Below are 18,422 nucleotides of genomic sequence, written 5' to 3' on the forward strand. Positions count from 1 at the left end.
TTATTCATTTTTGCTATAGAGCAATTTTTAAAAGTCTAAACCTCAAATCACATCCCCATATATACATGTGATAAGCGATGTCATATGTTTTGCTTTTGCATTTCTACTCCCAGAGTTCTTTCTCTCAATGTGGATAGCGTTCTTCCCCATAAGTCTTTCAGGAGTGTCCTGGCTTTTTGCATTGCTACTAGAAGTAAAGTCTATAATGCTGGATCATCCCACAAAGTTTCACTTTCTGTGTACAATGTTCTGGTTCTGCTCATTTCACTCTGCATCAGTTCATTGAGGTTCTTCCAGTTCACATGGAAAGCTTCTGATCATCAGTCCTTACAGCGCAATAGTATTCCATCCCCATCATATACCACAGTTTGTTCAGCCATTCCCCAATTGAAGGGCATACCCTCATTTTCCAATTTTTTGCCAATGTGGTGCTGTTCTTGATAGGACCATGAACAAGCCACTTAACTCCAGTTGCCTAGTCCTTGCCACTTTTCTGTCTTGGATCCTATACAAGACAGAAAGAAAGGGTTGAAAAAATAGGCAAGTTTGTAAGTGGGATGGATTTGGGAGGAAAGATCTGTTAAAGACATGCTAATTTTGATGCCTCTGGGGCATTCATTTGGAAAAGTCCAGTGGGCAGCTGGTAATAGGGACTAAAGGTCAAGGGAGACACTTGACTTTGACTAGATAAGACAGTGCTGGGAACAGCTAATGAAAATTGAAGATCAGCTCCTTTGATACAAAAATTCATAAAAAGATTGAATGCTCCACTCCTCACTCTCCTTTGTTTCCTTTCTTTCATGGAGATGGGATTCTTTTATTCTGAGTTGCTTCTCAAAATCGAAGGGAAAGAGAATAATAAGTCAGGTATTCTGAGCCCTAAATGATCCAAGACAACACCAAAGGGCTCATGATGAAAAATGCTCTCCACCTCCAGAGAAAGAACTGATGGGGGTCTGAATGCAGGCCAGAGTAGACTATTTTTTCACTTTATTTTTATGGGTTTATATATACATATGTGTCTTCTACCACAACATGACCAGTATGGAAATATGTTTTGCATGATCACACGTAGATAGCCTATCTCAAATTGCTCACTGTCTCAGGGAGGGAGAGAATTTGGAATTCAAAATTTCAGAAAACCAATGTCAAAAATTGCTTTTATAGGGGGCAGCTGGGTAGCTCAGTGGATTGAGAACCAGGCCTAGAGACGGGAGGTCCTAGGTTCAAATCTGGTTTCAGACACTTCCCAGCTGGGTGACCCTGGGGAAGTCACTTGACCCCCATTGCCTACCCTGACCACTCTTCTGCCTTGGAGCCAATACACAATATTGACTCCAAGATGGAAGGTAAGGGTTTTATTAAAAAAATTGCTTTTATAGGTACAGCTGGGTGGCTCAATGGATTGAGAGCCAAGCTTAGAGATGAGAGGTCCTGGGTTCAAATGTGACCTCAGACACTTCCCAGCTGTGTGACCCTGGGCAAGTCTCCCCCCCCCCCCCCACTGCCTAGCCCTTACCACTTTTCTGCCTTAGAAATAATATACAGTATTGATTCTAAGATGGAAGGTAAGGGATTAAAAAAAATGAAAAAAATTAAGAATGCATCAGAATTTGCTATTCTGCTTAGTGCAGGTGGGTGATGTAGTCTTTGGTCTTTGGAGATTGCCATGAAAGGGAGAAAAAAACCACTACCCATTACCTAGTTACCAAGCTGTAAGTGGTGAACTTCCTCGCTCTTAGCTAGGTTGGTCCAACAAACATATAATTTATTGCCTGATTCCAGCATGATGTCTTTCCATTTTAGTATAGGACCCACTAGATATTGTTTGCTGCTGGCAGAGACTTTTTTTAACCCTTACCTTCTGTCTTAGAATCTATTCTAGATATCTGGTCCCAGGCAGAAGAGTGGTAAGGGCTAGGCAATAGGGGGATGGGGTAAGGGAATCACCCAAGATCACAAATTGAGTCTTCCTGAATCCAAGGCTGGGTATCTGTCCACTGTGTCACCTGGTTGCCCTACATGTGTGATATCAAAGTGTAAAAATAGAGGAGCGTCAGATGGTGGAAAGAGAACTGGTTCGGGCATTTGGAGAACAGGATTCCAATCCCCACTTGACCACAAGATAGAATTTGGGACCTTAAACACATCACTGAAACTCGCTGAGCCTCATTTTCTTTTATCCTGGAAAATGAGGAGTTTGGATCAAATCATCTCTATAGACATATCTGGGACTAGAATTCCTTGTTGCTCCAAGAGTTCTAAGATAATAGGATTCAGCACTTCTGGGATATGTAACCAAGCCAGCCTTGGACTCTCTCCTTGTTCTTTCTCAGTTGACTCAGTTGTCTGAGCCTGACCAATGTGGATCATGAATTTGTCCCCTTTTGCATATTGACCCATTCTGGCTTTGCTCCTGGATCTTGTCTGTCTTCTTTTCTCTTTGATCTGTCTAGGCCAGTGCTGGGCCAACTTTTTACAGAGGGGGCCAAAGGAAAGGAAATGCTCCTTTGTCAGTCTGTTTCTAAGGCAACTCTTTCCAAGTTTCATTGTATCGTATCCTACTCGTTGTATTCGTCTGATTAGGAGGAATGTCACCAGCCAGATAGAACATTTCAGGGGGCCGCATCTGGCCCGCGGGCCAGAGTTTGCCCATCACTAGGCCAGGAGGGTCACTTCCATCTGCTCCAACACTGCTCCCCTCCACAGTTTCGTTTGGCCCCTTTCCCTTTGGCCATGGAGAAGAGTCTCAGTTAGCAGCATCTCTACTTCAGGCCAGTGGCAAGCTACAGAGCTCAGGGCTAATGCAGATTGAGGGTCCACCACTGCACTCAGCCTCAGTCTAGCCTTCTTTTTGTGGATTAACTACTCTGAAAGATGAGATGTAAAGCTTGGATATTTCCCTCTGATGTTTCAACCTGTTCGCCTCTGTTCACGCAGCCTCCCATTAAGGGAACTTACACAGTATGCATCTTAATGCCAAGAGAGTCACTTTAATCCCTTAAATTGGTTGGTCAATCCTATTAAGCTATTTGCCGTTATGGGCCTGGCCAGATCTTGGGTACAATCAGATAGGGCTCATTTGGCAGCTCTCTCTACTTTCCATATATTAAGGCTAAGTCTCTAATAGTCTGCCTCATTATATTTCAAGAGGTAGCTTTTGTTAAGACCTTCTATTAAGGAAGGAACTACCTTGTGAGATAACAACGTGGCCCCATCACAGTTAATTTGCTTCTTCCTTCACCTTTCCTGTCCCCCCCTCCACCTCCTAAAATCACATTCTCAACTTGTAACCTAAATTGCCTCATTTGGGAGACTTTTTCTTATGGCAATTATATCAGAGGCAAGAATGAGTAAGCTCCAACTTCCTGGCTGTTCGTCAGTTTTCAGTAGTATTACACTTGGGTTCGGGGGTGTGAACTAAAATTGTAATGATATCTCTTGTTTTTATATCACCCACATTTTCCAGTGGAGCCCGCCCTCCTCATCCTCCCAGAGGAAGATCTCTTGTAACCGGAGAGAACAAAGATGCTCAGCAAGACTAACCAGCACTTTGAAAAAGTTCAACATGCCGTACAGTGTTTGTTCCATACCCACAGTCCTTCGCCTCTGCAGTGGAGGGAGGAGAGAGGGGGCCAGTGTCTTCCTATATCTCTTCTTTGGCGCCCAGCTCGATGGTTATAATTTCACAGCATTCAGTTTTACTGATCGCTGTAGTCTTTTCCAGTGGCGTGGCCATAGTTATTATGGATATTGATTTTCTGATTCTGCTCACTTCACTCTGTAGTCTTCATGCTTATAATTTCTTTAGAGCACAATAAGATTTCATCACATTCATGGACCACAATTTGTTTAGCCACTCCCCGATCGATGAGCACCTGCTTTATTTCTAGTTCTTTGCCACTGCAAACAAACAAACAAACAAACAAACAAAACAAAACAAAACAAAAAACCAACAAAAAACTGCTGCAAAAAGTTTGATACAGATAAGGACTTTCTTTCCATCCTTGCACTCCTCAGGTAGTAGGATCATTGGATCAAAGGCTATAGATTTATTATTAGTCTGTATTAGATTCCATATCTATTAGTCACTTTCTTCACCTAGTTCCAAAAGGTTTTCATAGTCGATCTAACATTTCTCTGCAGAGTCTTCCTCCCCGATGTAAGCTTCAGCCCAAGGCTCAATAAGGAATCTCATGACCCCGAAAGGGTGCCTAAATTCCCCACCTTGAAAGTTCTAAAATGATCGAATTAAGAGAACATCTTCATTTTCTCTTTCAGGTTAAAATTAAATTGCCAAGTATCAAGTCTTCTGACATCACTCTGGATATCCACGAAAAAGTGCTCGATCTCAGGACCCCCAAGCAGTAAGTTAAATGCAGTAGAGGGAATCATTGGCGGGATTAAGTGAGTCTTCAGTCAATATCTTTTTATGAAAAATGTATAGAGTGATTTTGCCTTGGCATCTAAAGAGAGGCCATGTCTATTCTCAGCCAAGGCACCCCACTGGAAAGTGAACATTTTAGTTACTCAGATATTTGGTTTATGTAATGACAGCATAGCTGGAAGAATTTAGATGTCTTTTAAACCCCGCCCCTCTATCAGTCAGATCTTTAGCTTACAATGCAATTAATTGACCTAGCAGGCAGAACAAATGGTAAGAGCTGAAGATGCTTCAAAGTTATTGAGTCTTGCATGAGAATTCTTACAGATTCTCTACTGGAATAGCACAGGTGGAGACTCTAGTGTTTTTTTAATCCCTCACCTTCCATCTTGGAGTCAATACTGTGTATTGGCTCCAAGGCAGAAGAGTGGTAAGGGTAGACAATGGGGGTTAAGTGACTTGCCCAGGGTCACCCAGCTGGGAAGTGTCTGAGGCCAGGTTTGAACCTAGGACCTCCTCCTGTCTTTATTTATTTATTATTTTTTAAATTCTTCACCTTCCATCTTGGAGTCAATACTGTGTATTGGCTCCAAGGCAGAAGAGTGGTAAGGTAGGCAATGGGGGTCAAGTGACTTGCCCAGGGTCACCCAGCTGGGAAGTGTCTGAGGCCAGATTTGAATCTAGGACCTCCTGTCTCTAGGCCTGGCTCTCTATCCACTGAGCTACCCAGATACCCCCTTGGAGACTCTAGTTTTAAAATTCAAAATCCAGTGGAAAGATCACATTTTTCATGACACTTTTTTGTTTTGACATCACATCACATTCATTTCTGTCTCCCATCCCCTATCTAGTGAGCCATCTTTTGTAACAAAGATTAAAACAAAGAAAAAACAACTTAACAAAACCAACCATCAGCTTTATCTGATAATATATGCAGTACTCTGCCCCTACACCCCATAGATCCTCATCTCTGCAATATTCACCAAAATGTTCATAGCAGCTCTTTTTGCATTATCAATAATTTAGAAACAAAGTGGATGCTCTTTAATTGGGGAATGGCTCTCCAAGTCATGGTTCATGGATGTAATGGAATATGACCATATTGTCAGAAATGACAAATGTGAATAATTCAGAGAAACCTGGGGAGACTTCAATGAACTGATACAGAATTTAAAAAGAAGAACCAGGAAAGCAATATGTACAATGACCATGAAAATCTAGACAGAAAGAGCAACAAAATGAAAATGAATGCTGTATGATGATGATGATGATTGAGCTTAGTCTCAAAGAAGAAATAATAAAATGCATCTCCCTCCCTTCTTTGTACCAGTAGGAGATTCTGTGCATATATTGCCAGATAGAGTCCACGTGTCACTTGGCTTTAATGAACCTTATTTCCCCTTTGGAAAAATCCTGTATTACAAAGTATCGTTGACTGGGTGAGGGAGGCAACAGACGGAGATATTTTAAAGTGAAAAGAATGTAAAGACAAAATGATCAGTAAAAAGAAGAAAAGCCAAAGAAAATTTGGGTCAGTTTTCCGAAATCTTGCCTCATTCTTTGGGGGAAAGAGCTCTCCATTTTCTGAACTAAGATTCTCCCCAACTCAAATCTTGCTTTCAAAATGTCCTTTGATGTGAAAACCTATTCTACTTAATTGTTTTCAGGAGGGAATTCTTTAAAACCCAAACAAAAGTGTTGTAGCTTTGCCTTGGTTGCTGACATCAATCTCTGTTTGTGTCTAATTAAGTACATTATTGATTTGACCATAATCAGTAAAAACTCAATTTTTGTCGTTCTCTAGACCAAGAGGGTCATCAGCTAGGTAGTGTTGCAATGGATAGAATCTTGGGCCTGGAGTCAGGAAGACTCATCTTCCTGAATTCAATTCAGACCTCAGACACCTCCTAGCTATGTGACTGGGCAAGTCACTTTACCATGTTTACCTCGGTTTCTTCATCTGTAAAATGAGCTGGAGAAGGCAGTGACCAATCACTCTAGTATCTCTGCCAAGAACATCACAAATGAGGTCACGAAGAGTCAGACAAAACTGAAAAACCATTCAACAACAGCAACAACAACAAGACCAATCGGCTTGCAGTGGCCAAAGTGGAGTAGATGCAGGCTGGGGAGACACATCACTGTTACTTTTCATTAACGCAAATAATTGGGAGCTGCCTGTGATTTGACAAACCTTTGAAATATGCATCTGAAACTCAGCAGCCACTTCTAGTTTATCTGAAGTTTAAGGTTCCCTTAGGGCAGGGATGGTGAACATATGGCATGGGTGCCAAAGATGGCATGCAGAGACCTCTCTGTGAGCATGCAGCTGCCCTCCCTTTCCCTCCCCACCAAGTTGGTTACTAAAAAGGCAGAGGGACTCAGGTGGAGCTGCTCCCCTCCCCCTGGCCACCATGCCTGACATTTTTTCACATCCCCTGTCCCTCTGCCCAGCAGTCCAATGGAAGCTCTTTCTCCCTCCCCTCTGGGGAGAAAGGGTGGGGGCAGGGGGAAGCATTGGTTTCTGGGGGGGATGGGCACAGCACTCAGTCTGGGGGTAGGTGGGATGGGGGTGGAACCAGCACTCCATCTCTAAAAGATTTGCCATCAGAACCTTAGGGGTCTTGAAAATGCATATGCATGTATAGATATAGATATATAAAATCTAGATAGAGAAACCAAAACCTTAATCTATTAAATATATGAAAGAAAAACTACCTACTGTGAAATATAATCCTAGCAAAGTTGACCCATGACATTAAGGTCTCCAAATTCTCTAAATTTTGTGTATACGTCTTGATTTTTATATTTGGATGTCACTGCTAACATACGCATAATTTCAAAAGAGAGAACGTTAACTCAGATATTTGAACTTGGATGATTGAATGAAAATTCTTTCCCTCCCCACCCCACCCTCAAACCCTGGTTTCCAAATTAGAATTGATTCTAAGGCAGAAGAGTGGTAAGGGCTAAGGTTAGATGACTTGCCCTGGGTCACAGAGCTAGGAAGTGTCTGAGGCCAAGTTTGAACCTAGGACTTAATCTCCAGGCCTGGCTCTCTGTATGACTGAGTCACCTGGCTGCCCTCCCCAGTTAACAGAACTCTTTTCTTTTTTCTTTTCTTTTCTTTTTTTAAACCCTCACCTTCCATCTTAGAATCAATACTGTGTATCGGCTCCAAGGCAGAAGAGTGGTAAGGATAGACAATGGGGGTCAAGTGACTCGCCCAGGGTCACCCAGCTGGGAAGTGTCTGAGGCCAGATTTGAACCTAGGACCTCCTGTCTCTAGGCCTGGCTCTCCATCCACTGAGCTACCCAGCTGCCCCCAACAGAACTCTTAAAGAACAGTACTTTTAGTCCTTTGAGAATACATAGTTTCTTTGGCATGGGGATTTCCACAACATGGTCGATCATCTTCCAGAGTATCTCCCTGTGATCAACTGAGTAATGAATCCCTCCAAACTTAGATAGGTCATCAGCTACACTGCCCAGCACCATCCTGTATCTAAAGACAAAATGAATTTTAAATCTTTACCTTCTGTCTTAGTGTCAATTCTAAGTCAGAAGAGAGGTAAGGGCTAGGCAATCAGGGTTAAGCAACTTGCCCAAGATCATATAACTAGAAAGTGTCTGAGGCCAGATTTGAATCCAGGTCCTCCAGACTCCAGACTTGATGCCGTATCTACTGCTCTATGGAGGGACAAAAAGATGAATGAGAGGTGTTCTCTGCCCTATGTTGAATTTGTGTACTTACTAAAGGTTTCATAGAATTTTGTTGCATTTAAATACAGTATTATTCTTAGTTTGGTCATTGCCCAGTAAAACACAACAGACAAATGCACTTCTCTCCTGAAAGTCTAAATTGGTCCAAATTCCCCAAAGCAGAAACACTAGTCGAGCTCTACCACTCTAATGGTAGCTGCCCCCCTTGCACTGGATTTCTCTAGACAAAGAAATACGTGTTATCATTGACATTATTGCTTCTGCTAATTTATTATAGTGAATGTGCATTGACTCTAGCTGAGGAGAATCATTTACTCCACTGTTGAGTTTTAGATTTTCTTTTTAAAAACAAAATCTATTATTTATAGAATTAAGAGATAAAAAACTCCACTTTTAGCAGAAACTGTATTCAGAGCAACAGATTCAAAAAGGTGTGTATGTACATTTCTGCCCAGTGATTTCTTTTTATGTACTTCTGTGAATCATCCCAATATGTAGACCCCACTCCCACCCCCACTCCCACCACCCCTACTCTGGCCCCATAATCCATGCAGCAACATAATTCACAGATCACATAAATACTTTTCCTGGCATAGGAGGGTTTGCGGTTGGGCCACTACCTGTAGAGGGAGCTCTTTCTCCTAACCTAATAACTTCTCAAGTAGCGGAAGCCTCCCAGGAAAGGTCACCTTTAAGGATTGGACATGTACAATCGATATTGCTGATGAGAACGATCTCCTGGACTTAGGCCTGCACATATGATTGAAGAAGGAATTGATTTGAAGGGTTTTTTTTTTTACAAAGCAATACTCAATTCGAGCCCTTGAAAATACTTCTACTTTTTAAAAATTACTATTTTTATTTAGAGATTTGAAATTTTATATCTAGAAAAGATCGTATGTTTACTTTGTTTAGAAATCTTCAAGGGTTTCATCAGAGAAAAATGAGTAATAAGTACTGCAAGCATTTACTTTTCTTTAGAGTCTAGCATATGCCAGCTCCATGCATAATTCAGGCACATAGCACTATGACAGAATTATGGCTGTCTCATCACCCACATTGAAGCTAAAGTGCTTGCTGCTGGACAACTGAGCTATTAACTATAAACAAATCCAGAAATCTATCAGAGAGATTTTTTTTATCAACGTTGAGTCAGAAGAGCCAGCAGCAAGAAAACAGAGCCATTTTCATTAGTGTGATATTGTAAGTATGCCAAAAGTCAGCCTCAATTGTTAGCCCTCTGGTAAGGACTCAGTCTGCAGTGACACAGAACCTCTCAGATTTTCAACTTTGATCCAGTGGGCAGGGTCAGCACCTCCTTATGAGTTGAGTCATTCCATTCCTGTGCTACTGTGGGGACCAATGGGGCAGACCAGTTTATTCCAATATATATTAAGTATTTGTAATGTTCAAGACCCTGCATTTACTTCTGAAAAATGTTCGTGTCCATGTCTTATTCCCTCACATGTACACAGATAACTAGAACACAAGGTATAATATCAGGGGCAAAGAAGAGATTTAAGACAAAATACTCTAGGAAACCTTGAGGAGAGAAGGAGACCTCTTGTGGTTGGAAGGCAGTTCAAAAGAGATGATACCTGATGGAAGCAGAGCCAAGACGGCAAAGTAAAGGCAGGGACTTGCCTGAGATCTCCCAAATTCCCCTCTGAACAACTTTAAAATTTGGCAGAACCAACAAAAAGACAGGGTAAAACAATTTTTTAGTCCAAGACAACTTGAAAAGCCAGCAGAAAAGGTCTGTCTCATTGGGGTCAAAGTGGAGCATAGTCCAGTGCTGGCCACATGCAGAAAGTCCAGTAGCAGACCTTGGGAGTGACTGATTCAGATTAGCCCGCAGATAGTAAAGGGGTTGGATAACTGCTTAGACAGAGATTACAGGGAATCCTTTGCTGACACTGGGAGCAGGACTCTGTTGCATTGACCATATGGAGTCCTCGATTGCAGTCCCAGGGTGAGGAGGAACACAAGCAGGATCTGGGACCTTGGTCTCAGTTCCAGGGCATAAAAGAGTGCTCACAGACCAGAGCACAAGCTAGGACTCTCATACCACCTTGGAAAACCTGATTAACTTACAGACCCCTAAAACTACCTCTAAAAACAGTAGCACAAAAAACCTGAAGCTTGGGACAGTGACCCCTCCACCCCAGGAGCAGAGATCAACTTTAACATGAAGTTAAAAGTCAAGAAAGAGGGTGGAAAAATGAGCAAGCAAACAAACAAAAAGAACCTGACCATCACATGTTACTATGGTGACAGGGAAGATCAAAACACAAACTCAGAAGAAGGCAACAAAATCAAATCAGCTACCTAAAAAGGGTAAAAGAAAAATGTAAATTGGTCTCAAACCCTGGAAGAACTCTAAAAGGATTTTTAAAATGAAATAAGAGAGGTAGGGGGAAAATTGGGAAAAGAAATGAGAGTGATGCAAGAAAATCATGAAAAAAGAGTCAACAGCTTGGTAAAGGAGGCACAAAAAATAATAAATAAGACTTTAAAAAACAGACCCTAGTCTGTGACCGTAAGGTCACAAATACCTTCTCATTGCAGATATGTTGGGTGGGTGGGATATACAAGTGATGGTATATAAAAGGAAGTTGAATTTACAGGTTTGGTAGAGGGAATATGCATATATTAGGTACCTACTATGTGCCAGGCCTTGTGCTAAGCATGTTTTATAAGTATTATCTCATTTGACCCTCCCTACAACTCTATAGTAAGTAGGTACTGTTATTATCCCCATTTTTATAGTTGAGGAAACTGAGGCAAGCAGAGTTTAACACAGCTAGTAAGTGTGTGAGGCTGGATTTGAAATTATGTTTTCTGACTCCAGTCCCAGCCCTCTATCCATTGTGCCACTTAGCTGCCTCTGAGAAATTTTGAGGGCTGGGAATTGGAAGTCATCTGTGTAGTAGACAATTGAATCTATGCTTATAAGCACAGATGAGATTACAAAGAGAACTCATAGAGAGAAGAGGGCTTAGGACAGATTTTTTTTTTTTTGCTGGGGAGGACACACAGAATGGAGGAAGATGTTATTTAGTCATTTTATCAGTCACAACCAACTCTCCATGGCCCCATTTGAGGTTGTCTTGGCAGAGATACTGGAGTAGTTTGCCATTTCTTTCTCCAGCTCATTTTATAAATAAGAAAACTAAGGCAGATAGGATTAAGTGACTATCTCAGGGTCACACAGCTAAGAGGTATCTGTGGCCAGATTTTAACTCAGGAAGAGGAGTCTTCCTGCCTCCCAGCCCAGAGCTCTATACACTGCCACCGAGATTATAAGCTGGCAAAGGATACTGAGAACAGAGTCTTGAGACGAACTCACAGTTTGGGGACATGGTGTATGGATCCGTGAAGGAAAAGAGGTCAGAAAGATAAGAGGAGAACCAAGAGGGAGCAAGCTGTAGGAGGAGAGAGTATTTAGAAGGAGGGAATGGTCAACAGTGTTGAATGCTACAAAAAAAGTCAAAGAAAAAGAACACTGAGAAAAGGGCATCAGATAAAAGGTTTTCAATGACCTTTAAGAGAACTCTTTAAGGAGACTGCTGATGTTGGAAGCCACCTGCAAGGGGCTGAGGAGGGGACAGGTGGTAAGGAAATGGAGATATTAATGTAGCAAACCATTCTTTTAGAAATTTATCTGTGGAAGGGAATAGAGAAATAGTACTAGTTTGTGGAGGTGACAAGGTCAAAGGGAGGTTTTTAAAAAATAGATTGTTTTTGTTGTCATTTGTTTCTACACCTCCCAGATTTTTTCCTGTATCCCTCCTCCTTTCCCCTTCCAGAGATCCATCCCTTATAACAACAACAAATTTAAAGGGGAAAAAGGAGGAAGCAGAGAAAAAAATCAGAAAACCAAATAACACATTCAAAAGATTTGACTTTACATATGATGTCCGACATCCAGGAACCCAACCTCTGGTTTAGGGGGAACTGTTGTCTCTTATCTCTTCTTTGGGGTCAAGTTTCTAATTCTAATTTCCCAACATTCTGTTCAAATTAACCAATATTCTATCTATTTTATTTGGTTTTTTCATAAAACCAACTCCTAGTCTTATTTATTAGTTCAAAAGTTCTTTAACTTCAATTTGATTGATTTTCTTTTGATTTTTAGGATTTCCAGTTTAGTCTTTAATTGGTGATTTTTAATTTATTCTTTTTCTTGCTCTGTTTTTTCTCTATTTTATTGATAAAAGCATCCAGAGATATAAAATTTCCCCTAAACACTGCTTTGGCTATATCCCATACATTTTGACACAATGTCTCCTCATTGTCATTCATTATTCAGTTTCCAATTAATTTTTAAACTGTCTTTCCATGGACTCTTATTGATGATTATAATTTTTATTGCATTGTGATCTGGAAAGCATGCATTTATTCCTTCTACTTTTCTGTATTTGGTTGTGAAGTTTTTATGACCTAGTACATGGTTAATTTTTGTGTATGTACCATATACTGCTGAAAAGAAGGTATATTCCTTTTTTTTTAAACCCTTAACTTATGTGTATTGGCTCTTTGGTGGAAGAGTGGTAAGGGTGGGCAATGGGGGTCAAGTGACTTGCCCAGGGTCACACAGCTGGGAAGTGTCTGAGGCTGGATTTGAACCTTGGACCTCCCATCTCTAGGCCTGACACTCAATCCACTGAGCTACCCAGCTGCCCCCAGGTATATTCCTTTTAATCCCCATTCAATTTTCCCAACATTTAGTTCGAAGGAATTTTTTTTTAAGGATTTGAAAGACCTAAGCATGTTTGTAGCCAACAAGGAAGGAAGCAGTATTTATGAAAGAACTGAGGATGAGAGAGAATGATTAGACAAGTTCCTCAATGGGAGGAGCACAGATGGGATTGGGATCATAAGGGAAGGGACAAAAAAGAGAGGTGGGCTGAAGGTGCCCAGAAGTTTTGAGGTGTGGAGAAAGGTCAAGAAAGGACATGACCTCAATCTTTTCATGAAAAAGAGATGAGGCCCTTGCAGAGAGAAAGATGGGGTGAGATTGAAGTTGAGGGCTTGAAAAAATTAGAACTGCTCTTGTGGGGGGTGGGATAAAAAAGGCAGCAGGGAGAGGTCGCAATCAGGCATGAACAAAAGATCTTGCATGTGGCAGTAAGGACCCAATTGAGGTTAGAAATATGAATTTATAGTGATCCCACTTGGCAAGGTTTGATAACTTCCTCCAGAAGTGTTCTTTGACTTGAGAGTAGAAGTAGAGAAGACAAATGGGGGAGGGAGGTTGACTAAAGTTGAGAATTGAGGGGCGGCTAGGTGGCTCAGTGGATTGAGAGCCATACCCAGAGAATGGAGGTCCTGAGTTTCAATCTGGCCCCCAAAACTTCCTAGCTGTGTGACCCTGGGCATGTCACTTAACTGCCATTGCCTAGCCCTTACTATTCTTCCTTGGAACCAATACATACCTAAGATGGAAGTTATGGGTTTTAAAAAATAAAATAAAATACAATTGAGAATTGAAATAGGCAATGGAAGGATGAGGATGTGAGAGGACTAAATGGGCCTTTCTGAACTAGATGATTATAGGTCAGGATTATGCTGGGAGGAAAGTGAATTCAGAACATGGATGAGTTGAGGGACTGGAGGGCCAAGGAGAAAGAGTGACATTTTGAAGGTAGTTTATGAAGTCATTTGACCCTCGAAATGATCTTATGAGGTGAGTATAGGCATTAGCCTCATTTTACAGGTGCAGAAAGCAGGACTCTGAGAGGATGTCTGTCTATGGTCACACAGCTACTAAGTCTAGTATCGAGGTGGGATTTGATCCCAAATCTTCTTGACTGTGGCTCTAGAATACGTGACATGCTGCTTCTCAAAGGTCAAAGAGTAGGATTATGAGGAGTGAGGCAAAGGAGGAGTGGGAGGTCAGGGGATGGTCATCAGAGTTTAAGGTCTTAGAGGTGGAATGGTTCCTGCTATACCTGTAAACCTAAAATGGGGCTTATGCTAGGGGTTAAGGTACAGAGGAAGAGAAGGCCGTGGGAGTCAAAGAGGTTAATAATCTAGGTGGCTTGAGTGTTCAAATAATGAATATAAGCATTATTAAGGATGAGGGCAGGAGTTTGGGTGGAAAGGAAAACCAAGTACTGAACTTACTGAGGAAGAAGAAAGTCGGCCCCAGAGGGTGGTAGATGAGAGCTGCGTGAGATAGCTGGATGGCATGAACCTCAACAGAAGTAGATTTGAAAAGGGTCAGTGGACAGATGGACATAACTGGATGTTTCCTCCTGTCCTTATTAGCATGGAGATATGAGAGGAGAGGCCAGCATTAAAAAAGGACGATAAGGTATTTTATGGGAGGAAGGGAGCTAGCATGAAGGGGAATTTGTTAACAATAGAGAAGGGTAGAGGCAGCTAGGTGGCTCAGTGGATTGAGAGCCATGCCTAAGGATTGAAGGTCCTGGGTTCAAATTTGGCCTCAGACACTTCCCAGCTATGTGACCCTGGGAGAGTCACTTGACCCCCATTGCCTAGTCCTTACCACTCTTCTGCCATGGAACCAATACACAGTATTGATTCCAAGATGGAAGGTGAGGGTTTTTAAAAAACAATACAGCAGGGTTCCAGAGGACGTATCAATGGGGTGTACCAGGGACAGAAGATAGAAATTTGATATGGGACAGACCTGAGAGGTAGCAAGGAAAGGAGATCTGGTTCAATCAAAAGTTACAGTCAGAAGAACACTGTAATGTCTCTGCCACCAAACCTGTAACCTTAACCTAAGACTGTGATACACCTAAATTTCAAAACAAATTATCAATCAATTAAAAGAAACTTTTCCCTTCCCCCTGCTCTGATCATTCAGAGTTCCTTTTCTCTTACTCCAGTGAAGGAAAATCTTCTCATTTTTTAGTTTTTTAATTTTTTTAAACCCTTCCCTTCTGTCTGTATTAGTTCTAAGGATAGAAGAGCAGCAAAGGCCATGCAATTTTACCATGCAGGTAAATGACTTTCCCAGAGTCACACAGCTGGGAAGTGTCTGAGCCCTGATTTGAACCCAGGACCTCCTGACTCCAAGCCTGGTGCTCTATCCACTGAGCCATCTAGCTGCCTCTTGTTTTAGTTTAAGGAGCCATTTCTAATATGTTTCTTTCTTTCTTTTAGTAAGTTGGTCCTGCACCTTCCCCATCCTGTGGACAGCAAGACGGGAAAAGCGAGCTTTATCACAGAAACAGAGATCCTTGAAGTCACCTTGACTATGAAAAGAGAGTTTGATTTCCTTAATTTTTTCTGAAGCTGGAATGGGGTAAGATAAGATTTTTTGTCTAGTAAGACTAGAAGTATCGTCAAAGACCAGCGAAAACTCCCCGGATACTGAATGATTGTATTGATGGTGACTAGAGCGTCCATTTATGGGGTGATCACTAAGGAATTGATTTGTGCCCACATACTCAGTTTACTAGTTACAACAGGGGAAATATTTAGATAGAGAATGGCTAGTCCTTTCATTTCAGCAGTCTTGAGGATTCACCAAGCCAGTAAAACATGCAACGGCTTAATCCGTTGTTCAACAATTGGTACCATAGGATGGCCAAAACCAATTCAACCAAAGCAAAAAAAAAAAAAAAAAAAAGGGCCTAATTTCTGTTATTGGGTCAACTTTGGTTAAACTATCTAGACTTCACAAAATGTTCCCATGAGTGGCATACAGGATGTCCCAAAATTTAAGCTTAAAAAATTAAAACTACAGAGGAGAAGCAGCTAGGTGGCTCCGTGAACTTGGAGGTCCTGCATTCAAATCCAGCTCCAACACTTCCTAGCTCTGTAACCTTGAGCAAATCCCTTAACCCTAATTAACCCTCACTGCTCTTCTGCTTTGGGACAGATACTTAGTATTGATTCCAAGGAAGAAGGTAAGGGTTGTTTTTTTTCTTTCCAACACTGTATTAGGACTTTTGGGAAACCCCGTTTATTGATATTAGCATTTTCATCATATTAAACTATGTGTTTGAGTAGAAAAGGAAACGAAGGGCTTCTGTGATCTCTGAACAATTTTGACCTGTTTGAAATATTCGTTAGTCTCATTTAAAATATTTTTAAAAAACTCTTTTTTCTCTCCTTTTGCAGCCTTATACTTATTACCAAAGTCTTTTCCCAGTACTCTGTATTATGTTGGGGCAAGTACACTCCTTGGAGCCTGAAAAGCGCTGGGAGAAAGAAGCGTCATCCTTACCAAACTGGCTACGTCTCCCTCATTTCCAAGTTTTCTTCTTAATTGGATTCATCTATTTTGGTGATGAGCTTGCTCGTCTTTGTCCCTGTTCTTGTTAATTGTCCAAGTATGGTCTACCCATAGATAGAAATGTAACCTCGGTCAGATCCTTCATTTGCAAGTTGGCAATAAAAAAAAATCTTGTCTTCCGAAGTGGACGTCTCTTCTCTGTTTTTCTTCAGGGTCAGGAGTGAATTGAGAAAGCTGAAAGGAATCGATTGAAAGATGCTCCCCCACCCCCTGTCCTTCTCTAACAAACGTGGGGGGGAATCAATAGTAGGGCAGATACATACTGGGAGTAGTTCATCACCTCGCCAGCGGCCAGTGAGGATCTAGGCTGGGATTAGGTCAAGTAGAACCAAGCAAGTCTCAGACTGTGATCAATTGCCTGTGGTTAAGCAGGAAGATCTCAGACAGAATTTAAAATTAAAATTGCCTTGGTGACTCCCAGGGAGAAAAAAGGGAAAGGAGAGGATTAAGTGGCTAAGTACATCCCAGTGATTTAAGTCTCCACAGTGATTTTGATCAGAAGAGTTACTTTCCCAGCTTTGTGATCTTAGCATTTCTTTTATCTAGGCTGTATTTTGAGAGTTTATTTGGATTATGCCCCAAAGTATAAGCTCTGGGTAAGCATTTCTCTTCTGCAAAGACTAGCAATGAATCAGTGGGAAATGTACTACCCCACCCCCTTTTTTATGTGCTGGTCCTAATTAGAAGGACTATCTATCACTCAAGGAAGGTGATCTGGATGACTGGGTACACTTTGTCCCTGGAAGAGAAGACAGCGTTTCCAGGCCAAATTGCATTGGGCATTGCTTATGTGGTTCTATATTAATTATGTAATGAAATTGAGCTTCAAGAACAATGTAATTTAGTTCAGTGATTTATAGCCATCTCGAAATCATCTTACTTCACTGTCCTTGGGGTCAGAAGTAGTCATTTTTGACAATTCAGAGGACTTGCCACTTTTTAAGAGAGGTAGTCAGACTTCTCAAATGGTAGCATGATCACGCCATCAATAGGAATATTTTAAGCCCCCTATTAGGCGCCAGGCACGGGGCTAGAGACGGTCTCTGGCTTCAGTATTCTGTTGAAGGAGACGTGAACATTTATGGTTGAGGTATCGCTTCTAAGTCCTGGGATACTGGGCCCCTCCATTCTCCTGCCTCTGCTGAGAGGTGTTCAGCCGCTTGTTCTCGTAACCACTGGCTTGTTAAGTCTCCCCCCACCTCCCCCAGGAACTCTTTTATTCTTGGCTCACTCCTAGGGCATCTCCACAAAGGGGAGAGTGAAAAAAAAGAGGCTCAGTGTACAAGATACATCAGTTATGGGCCAGGAAATTATACCTCCACACACAGGAGTTGCTAAAAATGAGATGGCACCTGTTAGCAGAATTCCAGAAGATACAATCACTTTTAACTACTGTTACGGCCTGCGGGAAGGCTGATACTTAAACCTAATCTAGTCGTGATTAGGCATTTTACATTTCACCTTGGCTCTGCACCGTGCAAACAATTTCTGATATCTGTGGTAAAGTGGTCAGGCTTGTCCCGATTCCCTGGGTCAATGGTCAACATCTCCAATGCAGAAATACTTTTCTGTCTCTGCTGTAACCTTCTGCCCTTCTCATTGGACCCAGGATCATCCCCAGACCTCTTGTTGTCCATGTCCACCTGGAGAACCATGTTCAGTCACCTCAGGAAAGGGAAACCAAAGCAGAAAAAGCTGGCGGGGATCCAGGCGGAAACCACTTAGCTCTCTGCCCATTCTCCTACCCCTTCACCTGGAAAAATGGAAGCAAAGAGCTCATCACTCACCATGGTAGAGAGGAACTGTGAAGAGAAGGAACTGAAAGCTGTCTGTTCTTGTCATTCATGTAGCCCTTGTCTCTAGGCTGCTGTCATATTGTGGGACTATGACCAAGGGACCACTCAGACTTTACTGCATCATACTAAACCACGAAATCCTTTCAGGGCTGGTCCACCACAGAGCCAAAGTCCCTTGGTAGTCCCTTTAACATGCAATGGAGAGGGGCAGCTGGGTGGCTCAGTGGATTGAGAGCCAGGCCTA

At 41.8% G+C, this 18,422-nt stretch overlaps 1 protein-coding gene across 1 annotated transcript in view; it reads left to right on the forward strand.

Annotated features, from left to right (window-relative positions):
* The window catches only part of DNAAF6 (dynein axonemal assembly factor 6), a 36,898-nt gene extending 21,045 nt beyond the window's left edge, over window positions 1-15,853 (forward strand). Inside the window, exons 4-5 of the mRNA XM_044682880.1 lie at window positions 4,282-4,367; window positions 15,245-15,853. Coding sequence (XP_044538815.1) covers window positions 4,282-4,367; window positions 15,245-15,374 — 216 coding nt within the window. The 3' untranslated portion in view covers window positions 15,375-15,853. The remainder of the gene's footprint in view (window positions 1-4,281; window positions 4,368-15,244) is intronic.
* The last annotated feature ends 2,569 nt before the right edge of the window (window positions 15,854-18,422 follow it).

The sequence above is a fragment of the Gracilinanus agilis genome, chromosome X, assembly GCF_016433145.1.
Source record: "Gracilinanus agilis isolate LMUSP501 chromosome X, AgileGrace, whole genome shotgun sequence".
Classification (NCBI taxonomy): Eukaryota; Metazoa; Chordata; class Mammalia; order Didelphimorphia; family Didelphidae; genus Gracilinanus; species Gracilinanus agilis.